We start from the raw sequence: 17,966 nt of genomic DNA, 5'->3' as shown, positions 1-17,966 counted from the left end.
TCCCGCCCCCCCCCCTTTGTCTTGTCTATTTAGCCTGTAAAGCCCAGATCCTCAGAGGAAATCAATGGGACAGGCACCTTTGTGGCAGGGACTGTCTCTTACTATGTGTTTGTCAATACCTAGCACAATGGAGCCCCGGTTTCAATGAGAGCCTATAGGAATTAGTGAAATACAAATGACAACAACAAAATCGAGAGAGCAAAAATTGTTCTTTTGATTCCTTCTATCTCCCTGTACAGATCACAAAAATCTTGTCTTGGCAGGCTATCTTAAGCCAGTTAACAGGAGATTTCAATAAGTTGGTAAAAAGAAAACAAGACCCCCTAGAACACTGCAATTCAGTGGGAAACAGCTTAAATTTCCTGTGAATCAGCATTTAACTGTTCTAAATAAAGTTGGCCAGATGATAAGCTCCCCATAGGACTTTACACAGCAGTCTAACTGGATGCTATTATGCTTTAATGAAATGTAATTATGTCTAACGTGTTCTTCAGCTCTTGTTCCCCATGCTGTGTGGGGAATATCACTCTTCCCAAGAAGCAGATACCAGTTTCTATTTCTTTTGTATAGTAGCAAGCGTTGTGATTTTTATTCTGAGATGTGGTAGTTTTAACTTGTCTCAGGTTCATAGCCTACTGATTCAGTAGAAACCTTTTGAAACAGGCAGTGGGCGTCTTAACTTTTCACTGAAAAGCAAGCATGTTCTTACTTAAGATGAATTTAAGTGCATGCTTAAGTGTTTTCCACAATGTGGTCCTGGATAGAGACCATACCATAATCATCCATGTCTTTGTCAGCTCCAGGCTGGATTACTGCCACTTATCCTACTTGGTGCAAAATGCAGCTGCCCACTGATAGCCTGATCTTGTGCCCACTGAAGTCAACAGCAAGGCTTCCATGGAGCTTATTCGAGCAGGCTCAGACAGTGGCTTAGTTGTGCTTTATGCCAGGACCATATTACCCCAGTGCTCCCTGTTTTCTAATTCACTTCCAGTTCTAACTTAGAGAGTGAAAGCCATGTAAGTGTTGGAAGGTGGGTAGCTTTCTCTCTTAGTATTTACTCAGGCAACTGAGATCATCTGGGATACCTGTACTAGTAAATCTGAGCTGTGTACGCTTGCTTGCCTGTTCTTGGTGGAGGCCATATGGCTCCAGAACCTGCTTGGTCGGATACAGCACAGGTTGGCTGACTTTCCAGGAATGCTAGAGCCTTTCTGGTCAGGCAGGCTTCTTCCAAATGGATGCGCTGAGAGCTCTCTGGCTGCCTTGCTCTGCCATGAGTCTGGGCTGCATTTCACATAGTTACCCCTGTATTGAGCCCAAGAGCTTGTATTTAGCTAAAGCATATATTTCAGAAAGGCATTAAGTATTGACTTGAAGATATGGAGAATCTACTACTTCCAATAGTTAATCACATCTCAACATTAACAATTTCTGCTTTATTTCTAATGTGAATTTGTCTTCCTTCAGCTTCCAGCCATTGTTTCTTGTTCTGCCTTTCTCTACTAGATTAAAGAGCCCCTTTGTACTTGGAATTTTCTCCCTATGAAGATACTTATACACTATAATTAAATCACCTGTCAATCTTTTTAATGAGCTAAACAGATTTGGTTCTTTAAGTCTCTTACTGTAAGGCATGTTCTCCAGTTCTCAAATCATTTGTGGGGCTCTTTTCTGTACTCTCTCCAATATTTCAATAGCCTTTTTAAAATGTGCACACCAGAACTGCACATATTTCAATATCTGGCTCACCAATGCTGTACACATAAGTAAAAGTTCCTCCCTACTCCCCATGTATATGTCCATGTATCACATTAGCTGGTTTTGCCAAAGCATTGCACTGGGAGCTCATGTTGTTGCTTGTCCAGTATGACCCCTAATTTTTGTAGAATTACTGTTTTCCAGAGTTTATTTTTCCATTTTGTAAGTACAACCTTGTATTTGGTTGTATTAAAATATATTTCTGTATAATTGCCCTATCCTCATATTTTACCATTCCACCAATCTGTGTCATCTGCAAATATTATTAGCAGTGATTTTATATTTATTTCCAAATAATTGATACAACTGTTGCATAGTCAGTCCTAGAACCAATGCTGAAGGAACCACTCTAGAAACACACCCATTCAATGGGGATTCTCTCTTGACTACTTTTTGAGATGTCAGTTAGTTCTTAACTCATTGAACATGTGCTTTCTTGTTGTTGTATAGTTCTAATTTTTAATGGAATGCCATGCAATACTAAGTCAAACGCCTTACAGAAGTTTAAGTAGTTACATCTATGCTTTTGTCTTTAGCTATGTCAGCCAAACTTGTAATCTCATGAAAGGATGAAATCAGGTTTGTTTGACCTGACCAGACCTATCTTCTATTTTTTTCCTTGTGAGGCTATAATTTGCTGTTCAGATAGTATTTAAAATACTATTTAAAAAACACCTAATAAAATGTATCAGGTGGTTTCAAAATGCTGTAAAAAGGACAAAAAAATTGCAGTGATCAATGACAAACTAACAGCATTATACAAGGTGTATCTTACACTAGAGCACTGAAGTTAAGGTTTAAATTCCATGTGAACCAATGTTAATTAAATGTTTGCTAAGTGGTAAATTCCTCTCAGTGGTTACACAACACCCTAACTGTATGCTATTTATGTTTCAATGAAATATAATTATGCCTAACTGCCTGGTGTTCTAATAAAAAAGGTAATAATTGGAGATATACCAATCTCCTAGAACTGGAAGGGCCCTTGAAAGGTCATCTAGTCCAGCCCCTGCCTTCACTAGCAGGACCAATTTAACTCTTGTTGCCCATGCTGTGTGGTGGAGCTATTCAGTCCCATGCAGCAAAAGGCCAAAATGGTTGGTTTTTATAAGGATTGGGCTTGTAATTTTTATTCTGATATAACAAAGTCTGCTTTGTCTGATACTCTTCAGGAGTGACATTCTTGGTGGGTCATGATTTTGGGAGTTTAAGGCCCCAGTTCCTGGAGGCCTGTGATAATCATAAATATGTGAGGCAGGAGGAACCTCAAGAAATGATCTAATGCACACACCCCCCCCATGCTGAGGCAGGGCGAGTTATACCTAGAGCAGCCCTAGCAGGTGTTTGTCTGACAGCACCTGTTCTGCCAAACGTCTAACAGGGACGCCCCCCCCGCGCCCGGGGGCCTCGCGCCTCAGCGCTATTCCTGGGGCAGCGGGGCCCCGGTAACCCGCTCTAGGGCTGAGCTAGCCTTAGGGCTCCTGTACGCTGGCCACGCCACATGCTGCTCCCCAGAGCCAGCCGCGAGCCCCTTGGCAGCCGACGCCACCGCCCCAGAGGGGGTCTGTCCGCCAGTGAGCGGCGCGGGGCCGCCGCCGCCTATCCCGCCTTCTCGGCAGCCCCGTCGCGAGCGCCTCGCCCTGATCCGGCCAGGGGCGCCTCGGCCCGCGCCCCGCCGCCGCATAGCTCCGCCCCCGGAAGTAACTTCGGGACCCGTGACCTCACGTCCGGTGCGCCCCAGTGTTGTGTACCCGGGGGAGCGGGCGCGGCTTTCCGCCCCGGCGCTTTATGGCAGCGGTAGGCGCGGGCGGGGGCGCCGCGGGGCCCGGTGCTATGAGCGACAGCGACGCCATCGACTACTCGGTGCACGAGGCCTGGAACGAGGCTACCAACGTCTACCTGCTGGTGGTGCTGGCCAGCCTGGCGCTGCTGGTCTACGCCCGCCGGTGAGGGGACCCCCCGCCCCGCCCCGCGCAGTGCCGGGGCCGGGGACCTTTCCTCCCTGCCCTACCCTGCCCGCCCGGGGGGCTGCACGCAGGCACCGCGGGGATTCCTGTGCCAACACAAAACTTAACATGGTGCATCATGTATTTGTCAAACAAGCACCCTGTCATCGGGCCAGCTTTAATTAGCTGGGTGAGGTGTTTCACAAGACCTGCCTGCAAGTGTGTTATCAACACTACAGAGAACAACAACAAAAGATTCAGGAAACGGCTGCTTGACAAATAGATTCCTGCCGAGGCATATTAATTCGGAACTTTCAGTAATAATTTATTTAGGCTACAATACGGAAATCTATTTCCTGCACCCCTCAGAAGCAGTGCAAGGTCTTTGGGGAGCCATGGTGATGGAGGAGCTCAGGGAGAGGAAAGGAGCCTGGGAGTAAACCTGTAGGGTTGTTGGATGTGGGTGGGACAAGTATGGAACCGTTTTTTAAGAGGGGGAAGGACTGTTGAGGAGCATCCACCATGAAGACCCTGGCTGACCCCTAGCCTGTCCCATTCAGGCATGCATATCTGCCCCTTTCCTCATGTGTCCCTGCAGCCCTCTCCCCTCCCTTGCAGCCCCCAGCTCAATACTGTCACCTCTCTAGCTCCCCAGTCTGTCTCCCCCCCACCCCACTAGCCCTTCTGAACCTACGTTCACTGTAAACTGTGTGGCTGTGCAGCAAGCTCTCAAGGGCCACGCAAGCAGGTGGGGAGAGGCGCCTCTCCCCCAGCCCTGCCCCACCAGAGCTGTGGGGGAGAGGAGCCCCTCACCCAGTCCGCAGCTGCTGCGGCAAGAGAGGGCTGGGAGGGAATACTCTCTCCCCACTGCAGCCCTGGGGCAGTTTGCACCCCAAACCCCTCATCCCTGGCCCCACCCTATAGCTTGCACCCCAACCCTCTGCTCCAGCCCTGAGCCCCCTCGTGCACCCCCAGCCAGTGCCCCCCCTTCCCCCGCATCCCAACCCTCTGCCCCAGTCCTGAGCCCCATTCCACACTACAAACCCCTCAGCCCCATTCCCACCACATGAAATTTGTTGTGCTCAGGGTAAGTCTTTTAATACTTAGCTTGTAAATAAAGACCCTGGAAGATACTCTTTTTTAAATACTTGGAAATATTGTGTTGCAAGTTATTTAATATTCCTTTCTATATTTTAGGAATAAAAGGAAGATCATGCGAATATTCACAGTGCCTCCTACAGCAGAGGCACCGTCAGAGCCAAACTTTTATGACAGTATGAAAAAAATTCGCTTACGACAACAATTAGAGATGTATTCTCTTGGTAAGATCATGCTCTCACCTCTGCGATGTCCAGATTCCTGAACAGTCAAAGAAAGATGCATGTTTTAAAATGGAGTAAATGTTTGGACACTGTAGCTCTTTGTATTACGAGTAGAACAAAACCCAGAATCTTACACTGAGGGCGCCCTGAGCTATTTTGTGAAAGGTTCTACGTTGTCCGTAACTAACAATTATGGAAAATCTAAGGGCCTAGTTCTGTCCTCACACATGTGCAACTCTCATGTAAGGCTCTGATCCTGAAATATGGTAACTTCAATAGGGCTCTATGCAAATTCACCATGTGCAGCACATTGCAGAATCAGGCCCCTACTGTATGGGTAATGAATCTAATGTGGCAATTAGAAATAGCTCTTAAGGCCAGAAGGGACCATTATGATAATCTAGTCTGACCTCCAAATACTAATGTGCAACAGAAGTATTTATAACTGCAAAGAGCTCAAGGTGGGATTTTCATAGGCTCTCAGCATTGGCCTAACTTTGCTTCCATGAAAGTTTTATTATTGTATGTGTATTATTTATGTGTACCAACAGTTCCCAATTCTTTATTACAATACCAACTGTATGTGTTCAGATGGCACAAGGGAGGTGGGATCTGGCCATAAATGGTCATCAGGGAATTTCCCTGGTGTTGAGCAACTCTTCATTGGTATGTAGCTGTCAGAGCTGCACCAGCCACCCCCAGATTGGCATAGGAGGCAATGTGGCAGAGCAGAGCTCCAAGGGGCTGCTCTGACACTTGGCCCATCTCAGGCACACCCTCAGAATCAGTGAGCCTCAAAAAGCTCCCTGATGGCATCCCTCAATGAATAATAACCATACACAGTTATGAAAGGGTAGATGACCAAGAAATATCTAGTGTTTTTGAGTTCTGGTGTCTAAAAGGTGGTTTCAGTTCTAAAATCAGGCCACTATCTAATCTATGAATGAGCAAGGAAGGACAGGATCACATCTCCCATATCCTACTGCCCTTCTGGTGTGGGAATTTTTAGTGTCCCACAAACTAAGAACATAAGAAGGGCCATACTAGGTCAGACCAATGGCCTATCTAGCCCAGTATCCTGACTTCTGACTGGCTAATACCAGATGCTTCAGAGGAAATGAACAGACCAGGGCAGTTATCGAGTGATCCATCCCTTGTTATTCACTCCCAGATTCTGGCAGTTAGAGGCTTAGGACACCCAGAGTATGTGGTTGCAACCCTGATCATCTTAGCTAATGGCCATTGATGGGCCTATGTATTCTGAGTTACTTTTTTGGCAAGGAACAGCATGATTGCAGACTGGCTGAACTGATCTTTGTGATGAACTCACTCACTGATAGATGGTTCCTAAACTGAGTGGGTGGGTCAGTATCAGTCATGATCTCTGGTTAACAGGTTCCTATGCTCCTCTGAGTGCTTACCTTTTAGAAGTTTTTGTCTTATGGGGAAAGGATTCTGTTTCTAGAAAACTCTTCAGCACTTTGTGGTGGTGGTATACCTTTACTTACATACTGCAGGGTTGATACTGCTCCTCTTCCTCCCCCCACTTAGCTGGAGAATGATGGGATGTTTCCACAGTAGATGTGGGAAATTTATGATGATGGTTCTAGGAGTGGTTTATTTACTCCAAATTGGTGCTGGAAAACTGCAATTGGCAGTTTAATTTTTTTATTCATTGATCTTTTGGATGCTATTTTTCTCTTTCTGTGGAGACCTCTTTGAACTTTGTAGCCTCCAAGAGGGGGATTATTTTACAACTGTTGATATAGGTGGGGTGGGTGGAATTATTTTCATAAGGTACAAATTGTAATAGATCATTGTCACCTTCCAGCTGCTTTCCCTGCATAGTTGGAGATATGTTTGATATGTTGATACTCCAAACTTCCATGGCAGCTAGAAGCATCAGGGAGCCCATTACACTGGGAGCTAGCATCCTTCAAAACTCTTCAGGTATGGGAGTTTTCAGCTGGTTTTAGACTGGAAGCACAAAACCCAAACGGGTGCATCTATTACAGTGTATACCTTCTGAAAAGGATTGTTAGAAGAAAGTAAGTTTTTTGGGGTTCTTCTCACCAGGCCCACAATGGCCATATAGCGCTTATGCATTAATTTAATCTACAGTAATAAAGTATACCATATATATGCAAGAGTATAGCTAGAGTTGCTGTGGGAACCATAACTTTGCATTGTTTCCCTCTAACTTCTGAGTATATATAAATTGGCAGTATAGGTTTTGCCAGGACTGTCTCGGTGGGTCAATGGCAGTAAGTTTGAGCAATGTCATCACAGGAGGCGGTCCCTGAAAGGCATATCCATTTGGGGAGAAGTCTTTGGAGAGAAATTTGACTAAAGGTATTGAACCATTGAACCTGCACTCACCTATTGGAGTATTTCAGAACATAAGAACGGCCGTACCGGGTCAGACCAAAGGTCCATCTAGCCCAGTATCCTGTCTACCGACAGTGGCCAATGCCAGGTGCCCCAGAGGGCGTGAACCTAACAGGCAATGATCAAGTGATCTCTCTCCTGCCATCCAGCTCCACCCTTTGACAAATAGAGGCTAGGGACACCATTCCTTACCCATCCTGGCTAATAGCCATTTATGGACTTAACCACCATGAATTTATCCAGTTCTCTTTTAAAAGCAGCCTTCATCGTGCATTCTGCTGTGTACAGCTGATGCTGATGGTAGCTTCTGCTTTCAAATCACTGCCAAATAATGTGACTTGTGCTCACTGGCAACTGGAGACCTCACAGAGTGGAATAGATAGAGTTTCTCACCACTATGAGTTTTGCTAGTACTTTAATTGCCTTTGAAGATATAGAGGTAATTGTTTAGAAAAATTTAGGGAGATCCTCTCCCCTTTCTGTCTACATTTGTGACTGAAAGATTTCAGGATGTATCCCAGATGTTTCCCTTCCCATCTAGGGTGACAACTCTCCTTTCCATCTCCCCTGGCTTTCATTAGGATGTCTTAAGTCTACCCTCTGGGTTTCCAGAACAGGTGAGCTGGATTGAGTGCCCCACTCTCCCACCCCTTCTGAAGTTATGAGCTGTCTTTATAAATAGTTTATCTCAGGCTGAGATACTTTGCTTCATGGTTACAATTGGCATATTAGAAGCTGCTTAAATCAAGTTTATTACCCAGGTAGTTTCCACTGGGTAATAAACTTGGCTAATCCTTTTTTTCTTAGTAGTCTCTAGAGCTTATTAGTCACAGAGAGTGGGACTATATTTTTACTAATTAGAATCTTTTACAAGTTGTAATAGATTGATTCATGCCCACACAACCTTCTCAGCAGTGTTGTGTATATATATTTGCATCCTTTACTGTTGTCTTCAATTAAAAAATAACAAATTGTGGCATTAAGGGTTCTTAGACCCTGTCAGTTTAAGTAGAACATAACATCTAATTTTTGTTGAGTAGTTACTGCCTCCAAATTTAATGAATTGGACATTTTGTGAAATCAGTAGTTTTCCTTCAGTGAAACATTTATTTAAATTACAGACCAAGACTGGTCTCATACCAGAGCTACTCTTCCTACTAAACCCACCTTCCCAGTGATCACCATGCCTTTATAGAGTATAAGGGATAACATAATTTAATTATGTTTTAACTCTTTTCCAGCAAGGAAGTATGACCAGCAGCCGCCACAGAAACAGACTGACAGCGTACAGCTCTTAATGGAATGAAGTCTCAAATTATGGGAACTCAAGCAATTTTTACAGTGCTGATAATGATAGGAGAGTTGGTATGGAGTCATTTTCAAAGGAACTTTAATGGCATATGTTTTTTAAAAAAAACCCTCTCCTATAAATATATTTCTTGGAAACTTTTCTTTGGACCTGTTTAGATACTTACCGAACATCTGCTGATTCTTTAAAAATGAAATGCTCAAAGAAACACTTGAGGGAAGATGGCTGTAGTCCATACTAAAGAGATGTTCAAAATGTTCCAGTGGTTTCCACTGTTGCCAATACTTTGGTGGGCAGCTCCTTTGCTGAACCAGGGGTATTTTTGCAACATGGCAGTAGAAGACATTGGGGTTATTGGGTAAGTTTCTACTATCTGTCTCCTCCTCTGATGATTTCTTAGGGGAACACATGGAAAAGTCATGCAGTGCCTATGTGCCTGAACATTGCCAAGTTGTAGGTCTCATTTGAACACCATTGGCTTCTGCTGTCAGGGACTACAGGACACTTACAGTACACATAATTGTGCTGCTGTAAATTCACAGCTGAAATGAATAGCTCTTGAGAGCCAGAAATTTCTATCATTGGCCTTATGGAAAAAAGGAAAAAAATGAAATTTTCATCTGTACGGAGAGCATAATTATAGTACTGCACTTTTTCCATGCTAAAGCTTTAATGAAAGCTAAGATCAGAAGGGTAGTACATAAGTCTTGTTTGCAAAAGGACTGTATATTGAAATGCTGTAGCAAAGATTATTAAAATTAGAGAGGACTCCAATAAACCAGCTAGCTAAGTGAGGTCTCTCCTTGGCTAGCTGGAGCACTTGATTGCCTGTTCTTTTCATTCCCTCTGAAGCACCTGGGATTGGCCACTGTTGGAAGATGGACCATTGGTTTGATCCAGTATGGCCATTCTTATGTCCTCCCCCAGTCCCAGGTGCAGTTATCAGCCAGTGCAAACTGGTGAGTCTCTTAGGATCAGATTGGGACAGAAAATCTGACTTGTATCCTTTAAAATGCCAGTAGAGCTGTATAAACTATAATCTGTACAGATGGAGAAATAATACATAGAGAGAAATAGAGGGAGGAAATGATTCTGACAGGAAAAATGCAGGTGAATACATCTGTAAAATAATATTCAGTGGGCGGGGAAGTTAAACTGGTAAACATGTTGGATATCAGAGAAATTAGAGATTGAAGAAACCTATTAATTTATGTCTGTCCTTCTGCTAATGAAGGGTTGTATTTATACTAAAGTTTCTACTTGTAAATTTCAAGTGGTGGATCTTCCTTTGGAAGATTAGATCTCATGTTGGGAAGTTTATCCTGATTTTCAGCCTTAATTTCCCCTTCTTAAAGTACTCCTGGGTATGTGAAATGCTGATTTTTGTATTATGTTTTAATTTGTTTAATGGCATTGAATAGTAAAATACATATTGAGCTGAAGTTGACTGAAGAGCTTTTCTGAGAAATGTGCTTGGCTGCAGTGGGCTTTGGGGGACACGAGCCTGGCGTTTACATGCAGCTCCCGAGACACCCTGCAGTGAGTGACGCTTCCTTGCCCCCCCGGCGACCAGAGCCGATCGCCACGATGGCGGTGGACGAGTGAAGAACGAGCTCCGGGCCCTTGCGGATCCAGCCCTTCCCCGCGGAACCCGGGAGTGTCCGACTGTGACGCCGGGGCGGGGGAGAGCGGCCTCCTCAGGCCCGTGCGGCGCGCCGGGGCCGTGGCATCCCTAGCAGGCGCGCGCGCTCCTCGGCCACCGGGCCCAGTCAGGGCCCCCCCAGAAGTGACGCTGGGCCCGTGTCCTCGCGGCCCTCCGCGCTTCCGTATCCGGGTCGCGCGCGCGCGCTGCGGGAGGCTGCTGTGCCTGTGCCGAGCGCGAGGCTGGAAGGCGCCGGCTGGGCGGTAAGTAGGAGCTGCCGCGCGCGCGGCGCAGCCCCTCCCCCCCCCGGTGTGTGTCCGGCCCTGGGGCGAGGAACGCCCCGAGCCACAGCGTCCCGCGCGCGGGCGGGCGGGCTTGGAGTCAGGCTCCCCGGGCGGAGGTTACCGCCGCTCCTCAGCCGCCGGAGCCCGCTGGGTGATGGGCTGCCCCAGCCCGGCCCTCACTAGCCCGCGGGGCCCCGCCTGGCGCCACAACCCCCCTCAGCTCCCCGGCGCCAGGCCCCCGCCCGTGGCGCGAGGCTGCGTGGGGGGAGCGTAGGAGACCCGCCGTAAGGTGGGGGGACCCCCAGGGGCAGGGTCCCAGCGCACTAGCTGGGTTCTGCCGCCAGCCCCCCGGCCAGGAGAACCTGCCCCCGGGCTGCCCCGGAGCGAGAGCGGGTGTTTCAAGCCGCACTTACAGCCCAGCCGCGCGAGGGCCTGGTCCCCCCCCGGCCGGCCGTGTTCAGACAGCACGGCCCGCGTGGGCCCCAGCGAACCCAACACTCTCCGCAGCGGCTGTCCGCGGGGCCGGCTTCAGTGCGTGTCATGGTGCGGAGACACGCCGCCAGGCGCAGGCAGCAAACACCGGTCACTAACCTTTAGACTGTGTTTTTTAAAGTAAAGAATGTAGTTAAAAAAATCCATGCAGGCAGGATTAGGGAAACTAAACATTGTACCCTGATGCTGGAGACTATTCAAGTTAGGGCAGGTCTGCGGAACAAAGGGATCAGCCCAACCCCATCGCCCAGGGCTGCGAAAAACTTCATGCCCCGTGTAAGCTAGTAGATAGAAGAATTCTTTTGATCTATCACAGGGGTGGGCAAACTTTTTGGCCCAAGGGCCACATCTGGGAATAGAAGTTGTATGGCAGGCTGTGAATGCTCACAAAATGGGTTGGGGAAGGGGGCTGGGGATGAGGAGTTTGGGGTGTAGGACAGTGCTCTGGGCTGGGTCTGAGGGGTTTGGAGGGCAGGAGGGTGCTTTGGGCTGGGATCAAGGGGTTCAGAGGGTGGGAGGGGGATCAGGGCTGGGGCAGGGGGTTGGGGCATAAGGAGAGGCTCAGGTGTGAAGGCTCCGGAGGGCGCTTATCTCAAACAGCTCCGGGAAGCAGCAGCATGTCCTTTCACTGGCTCCTACGCAGAGGCACGGCCAGGCAGCTCTGCATGCTGCCCCGTCCACAGGCACCACCCTTGCAGCTCCCATTGGAGCACCGGAGGGGGCCATTGGAGTGCATAGGAGCCAGAGTGGGGCCATGTCACTGATTCTGGGAGCCATGTGGGGCAGTCCCTGACCCTGCTTCCAGGCTGGAGTACCGGAGCGGGGCAATGCGGCTGCTTCTGGGAGCCGCGTGGAGTGGCCCCGACCCTGCTCCCCAACTGCAGCACCAGAGGGGGGCAAGCCCCAGATCCCGCTCCGCAGCAGGAGCTTGAGGGTCGGCTTAAGACGGCCCATGGGCCATAGATCGGGGTGGGCAAACTATCGCTTCTCAGAGAGATGGATTTACTACAGCAATGGAAGAACCCCCTCCATTGCTATAGTAAATGTCTATGCTACAGCCAGGGCCAAAGGGGGGTGGGGGAAGCTGGTATAAATTACTGGGGCCTGGCGGTCCAGAAGGGGGCCCAGCTTCCCTGGCTTCGTCGGCCCTGTTTAGCCGGTCTGCCCTTGCTGGGGGGCCTGAAAATTGTTTTTCGCTGGGGCCAGAACCTGCTCTCGACGGCCCTGGCTACAGCCACAGCATTTCTAGTGTAGATTTATCCTTAGTCCATGTGATACGCTTGAAGGGCAAAGATCCAGAGATATAAACAAATAAGAAATTAATAAGCAAGAGCTTCTAGAAGCAAGAAGCCTGTGAGAATTATGTTCATGAGCTAGCAAAGAGTAAAGGGAGCAATTAAGAGGAAATGTTCATTGTGGAAAACTAATGATTCTTTGCATTAGGCTTCATCACAGACCTGCCCCAGACCTATGATTTTTAGGCATGAAAGTTCAGATACTGTCAGGGACTGATATGTCAAAAGAGGAGATACTGGAAAAATAACAAGTTACTAGGACTGGATGATATATACCCAGTAGTTCTGAAGGAATTTAAGAATAAAATGCTTAACTATCAATGAAAATGTGCAGTCTCTCATTAAAATCAGTCCCTGTAATCAGAAGACTGGGGAGGTAGGAAATGCTGTCCCTATCTAAAACAAATGCTAGGGATGTAGTGTGATTGACTGTGCATAGACCTTGTCTGCCTTCACACTGAATCTGTGTTAGTAAGAACAGGTTATCCACTAGTTCGAGCATTCCCAAACAGATGTGTGTAAACCATTGGCGGTACGTGAATTTGATGTTCTATCAACTCACTTCACAACAATTTTTAAGAAGGTAGTATATGAACCAATAAAGTTTGGGAACAGCTGCTAGTTGATTACCATGGCTTTATAATACAGTTTATGGAAATATGGCAGTCTTGACATAACCTTTTAAATATAATCTTACTAGAAACTTAAATCTCATCTAAAATATTGTACCTATTAGTATTACTAGTAAAATGTCCATTACCTTAACTGAAATAAATCAGAGGAAAATATATTTTTTTCCACTTTGTACACTCTTATTTCACATGAAGTCTGTCAATTTCTCCTGTTTGTGTTTTTTCCACAAAATAGGAGATGCAAGTTTTAAATAATCAAAAATGTTGGGAGGGTTTTTCCCCCTTGGTGCTTTTGGGGGGGGTGTCTGGGGGAATGAGAGGGGAGGGAGGAAGGGGATGAGAGGGGAGGGAGGAAGGGGAGGAGAAGGGTTGCTAGGGAGCATGGGCAGAGCAGAGATAACCAAAATAATTTTTGCTTTTTGTGAAATTGACTAGTTTCAATTTCTCCCTTTAAAGATGGCTCTTGCAAAGTCCCTGGTTCCAGCATCCGTGTAGACTGACTAGTAGAGAAGTTGCTTTCGTTCCTAGTTGAGGAAAAGGGGGAAAAAGGGACAAAGAGATGTATTAGTCTCTGTGTGGGAAGGGATTGAGAAATATGGGCTTGCAAAATTAATGTAGTGGAAACAACCAAAATTACTGTCCTTTAGTTGGTAGTAATGTTACATGGGCAGGCAATAGTTTAGCATCCAACATACTGCGTACAATACAGTAAATGAATCCAAATACTGTATCCACTGGGTCCATGGATGGTTCTTTTCAATACCCCTCCAGAAGATGACTCAACTTCACACAAGCAGAGAGTTCTGAATATTCCTTTTCTGTACAATACATATCTCACAATAATGGAAATGGAAAAGGTCCTGATGGTTCATGACTGGATTTCAGAAGTTTCACACTGTCATCAGTGAAAAGAACTGGCTTACAGACTGAGAAATAAGATGTTGAATCCTTGAGTAAATACTTGTAATTTTCTGGATTTGTTTAAAATTATAAAAAATAGTGTTTGGAAAACTGGAGTCCTACTCATGGTACTCACTAATCTGTAAAATGGAAGCATGGCTATGTCTATCAACTATCTCTAATACTCCTTGTTTGTTTGTTTTAATAAAATATTTTAAAAAATCTTTCCAATTTACTAATCAAAATTATCTTTCTATGTACAGTAGCTAAGAATTTTCCAGGTTTCTGCTAAACCGAGCTGGGAGCAACTGTGAAATGTTCAGAAATTCTGTAATAGTATGAAGCTGTGTTTGTTTTCATGGAATCAGGGTACAGATATTAAAACAGATTAGGTTTAGCTCTTATGACCTTTTCTTTGAAGAGCCAAGATAGTTTGGTTATTTTAAGATGGAGCAAGAAGAGAGAAATCTTGTTGTCCAGAATACATATATTTTACAGTAAAGAAATCACTACTTGTAGTGGCTTGTGAAGAATGGTGCTTGAACCATGAATGAGAGAAGTGGTTATATTTTTTTCCCGTCTGTTGGGTAATACTACATTAAATTTCAGCAAATCATTCACTACATCGTTTGATTCCTGTATTATATTTAATGTTGTGTGATAGTTTAGGGTAGATGTGAGGGAGAGTACTGTTGTTCTGAACTTAACAATGCAGACAAAGCAGCCAGCAGGTAACTTTTAAACATGTACAGTTTAGATTATACATTTGTAAGATGTCTTTAGCATTTACCAGTTAATTGTCAATATTGACTATGTGAAAAAGCTAGTTACTTTCATGGTAATAAAGACCTATACCAACAAAGGGACATATGTAATATTGTAGCATCTGGTGTTGAAATGATAAATCAAATTTCCTGCATCAATTCATAATAGCTTGACTAATAAGAACATACAGGATGTCTCATTACTAATTTTCCTGTTGACTTTATTCTTACTAGATTATTGGATCTCATTGGACAGGACATATTTGTGATCTTTTAAAAACTGTGTGCCAGGTTTTACGTAAGCTGCATTTGTTTTGGAGAATGTTACATAGAGACGGATAATTATATTTCCTGTTAGATTGCTCAGCCCTATATAAAAAAGATGTTATGGAATCTAGATACAAGGTAGTGCTGTATAATCACAGAAAGTGTGTAAAGGAGAGCTTTCGTAATCTGGTTTTGTTCAACTGTAACATTGATGTTCCAGGGTTATGGCTGCAAATGTTTTTAACTGCTTTTTGCACACAACTCCAGGGTTTTTTAAGAAGTGATACCATCAGTCTGAGAATATTGAATTAAATGCTAAAAGTAACAGAGCTAAGGTAAGCGATGCAATACTAAACAAGTGTAGTGCTTTCTGTCTTCAAAGTACTTTATAAACATTAACTACTTTCTGTAAATTACAGGTTAGATTTTTAAAATTGCACGGCGTCTGGCAACTCTCACTGCTCTCCAGGGGAGTTGTTAGGTGCTGAGGCTCTTGAAAATATGGCCACTTAATTAGATGCCTAAACAGGAGCTGTTAGGTGCCAGGCTTTTTTGAAAATGAGGTCCTATAATTTTAACTAATCTTAACTATCCTAATTTAAGCACTTCTGTTGTTTGAGTGGTAAAAAATAATCTTTTGGTCATAACTAAAATTATGGTTTTGCTTAGTATTGTGCATACCTAAATTCTGCTGGCAGAGCTTATAAATTTAATGAAGCTGCAAATGTGGTTCTTAGGAGTCAGATACTTGTATTGTTTGTGAGAACAATCATATAGGAGCGCTTACGTTTTCTAATGAACTTTGCCAGTTACGATAATTGAAATATTCCCACCGACACACACAGACATATTTCAAGCTTTGCTAAAATTAATACGGTCACATCCTCAGCCTGGTGTAAATTGGCATATCTCCACTGAAATCAATGGAGCTATGCCAGTTTACACCTGATGAGAAATGTGGGACTTTGAGAGATCATCGAGTCTAACCCCTTGTGTTGAGACAGGGTCAAGTAACCCTAGACCACCACTGACAGGAGTTTGTCCAACCTGTTCTTCAAACATCCCATGATGGGGATTCCACAACCTCCTTTGGAAGAGCTTAACTACCCTTATAGTTAGAAAGTTTTCCTAATATTTAACCTAAATCTCCCTTCCTGTAGTTCAAGCTTTTTACTTCTTGTTCTGTCTTCAGTGGATGTGGAGAACAATTGATCACTATCTTCTTTATAACAGCCCTTAACATATTTGAAGTTTGTGGTAAGGTGACTGGTTCCCCCCTTAGTCATCTTTTCACAAGACTAAACACGCCCAGTTGTTGTTTTTACTTTTCCTCATAGGTCAGATTTTCTAAACCTTGTTGCTCTCCTCTGGACTCTCCAGTTTGTCCACATGTTTGCTGAAGGGTGGTGCCCAGAATTGGAGACAGCTGAGGCCTCACCAGTGCTGAGTAGAGTGGGGTGGAATTACCTTCCAAGTCTGACGTATGACATTTGTGTTAATACACCCCAGAGCCTTTTTCTCAGCTACCTCACATGATTGACTCGTATTCTATTTGTGATCCACTATAACCCCCAAATCCTTTTCAGCAGAACTACCATTTAGCTGGTTATTCCCCGTTTCATAGTTATGCATTTGATTTTTCCTTCCTAATTGTAGTACTTTGCACATATTGGATTTCATCTTGTTGATTTCAGACCAATTTTCTAATTTGTCAGGATTGTTTTGAATTCTAATCCTGTTCTCCAAAGTGCTTTCAGTCTCAGGGTATGGCTACACTTACAAATCTGCAGCGCTGGTAGTTGCAGCTGGTCGTCCAGCTGTGCAGGGCCAGCGCTGCTGTGTGGCCACACTCACAGCTACCAGCGCTGCAGTGTGGCCACATTTGCAGCATTTGCAGCGCTGTTGGGAGTGATGAATTATGGGCAGCTATCCCAGCATTCAAGTGGCAGCAACGTGCTTTTCAAAAGAGGGGGGTGTGGGGCAGTGTGACAGGGACCGGGGTGTGGGGGAAAGAGAGAGTGGATTTTTGGAACTGACACTGTGCAAAATCAGAAAATTTTCCCATCCCCTTACTGTTAACTGCAAACAGCCTGCATCCAACATACTCTCTTTCCCCCCTCTGCCCCCTCCCCCCGTTTCTCTCAAGCAAAGCAAACACTCAACCCCTGTGAATGACTCCTTTTCTCGCTGCTGGTGAAGCAAAATGCAAACACTCAACCCCTGTGAATCACGCAGGGAGGAGGATCTCATTTGATTGTTCACAGATTGATCACAGCAAACAGGAGCTGATAAGCAGCTCCGGTAGAGCAGCTCCGGAGGTTCACAACAAAACAAAGAGAGGCTGCATAACAAAACAAAGGGAGTAATTTAGTTAAAAGCATTCTGGGATACACCCTTATACCCTGGAGGCCAATAACAGCGCTGGTGTGTGGCCACACTTGATGACCAGCGCTGCAATCCTTATTGCCCATGCTGAGTGAGGTGTACGGCCAGCGCTGCAGCCAGGGAGTTGCAGTGCTGGACGTGCCCTGCAGGTGTGGCCACTTACTAATTGCAGCGCTGGAAAGCCTCCACCAGCGCTGCAACTCGCAAGTGTAGCCATACCCTCACCCTAGTTGGTGTCATCCACAGATTTTATAAGTGTACTCTCCACTCCATTATCCAAGCCATTAATGAAAACACTGAATAGTACCAGACCCATGACTGACCCCTGCAGGACCCAATAGATATGCTCTCCCAGTTTGACAGTGAACCATTGCTAACTATTCCTTGAGTACAGTCTTTCAAGCAGATGCGCACCCACTGTATAATCATTTCTAGATTACGCTTCTTTAGTTTGCTTATGAGAATGTCATGTGGGACCGTATAAAAAGCCTTACAAAAATCATGGTATGGCCCAGGAGCTCCAGGGCATTGTGCTTACAAGATGTTAAACTCTGTCAGAACTTGGTTTTAAGCCTCCAC

At 45.3% G+C, this 17,966-nt stretch overlaps 2 protein-coding genes across 5 annotated transcripts in view; both read left to right on the top strand.

The window, feature by feature from the left end:
• The first annotated feature begins 3,451 nt into the window (after window positions 1-3,451).
• Window positions 3,452-10,555, top strand: SMIM19 (small integral membrane protein 19). Of its 2 annotated transcripts, XR_005598970.1 has the most exons (4): window positions 3,452-3,707; window positions 4,905-5,029; window positions 8,659-9,084; window positions 10,210-10,555. XR_005598970.1 is itself a non-coding variant. In XM_039539822.1 (3 exons), exons 1-3 carry the CDS (start codon window positions 3,550-3,552, stop codon window positions 8,721-8,723), a joined length of 348 nt encoding a protein of 115 aa, XP_039395756.1. In that variant the 5' UTR covers window positions 3,452-3,549; the 3' UTR covers window positions 8,724-10,173. The 2 variants fall into 2 exon arrangements, 1 of the variants encoding a protein (XP_039395756.1); XM_039539822.1 differs by lacking the exon at window positions 10,210-10,555 and having other exon boundaries at window positions 8,659-10,173.
• SLC20A2 (solute carrier family 20 member 2) overlaps window positions 8,970-17,966 on the top strand; it is an 81,354-nt gene continuing 72,357 nt past the window's right edge. Inside the window, exon 1 of one of the 3 annotated variants that reach the window (XM_039539817.1) lies at window positions 8,970-9,084. The gene's annotated coding sequence lies outside the window, so the exon portion shown is untranslated. Of the gene's footprint in view, window positions 9,085-10,557; window positions 10,632-11,241; window positions 11,421-17,966 lie in introns of those variants that run through there. The other 2 variants (XM_039539814.1, XM_039539820.1) reach the window with 2 other exon arrangements.

This window comes from Mauremys reevesii, linkage group 5 (genome assembly GCF_016161935.1).
Source record: "Mauremys reevesii isolate NIE-2019 linkage group 5, ASM1616193v1, whole genome shotgun sequence".
Classification (NCBI taxonomy): domain Eukaryota; kingdom Metazoa; phylum Chordata; order Testudines; family Geoemydidae; genus Mauremys; species Mauremys reevesii.
The sequence above is the reverse complement of the archived record's forward strand: the minus strand, read 5'-3'. Positions and strand labels throughout refer to the sequence as shown.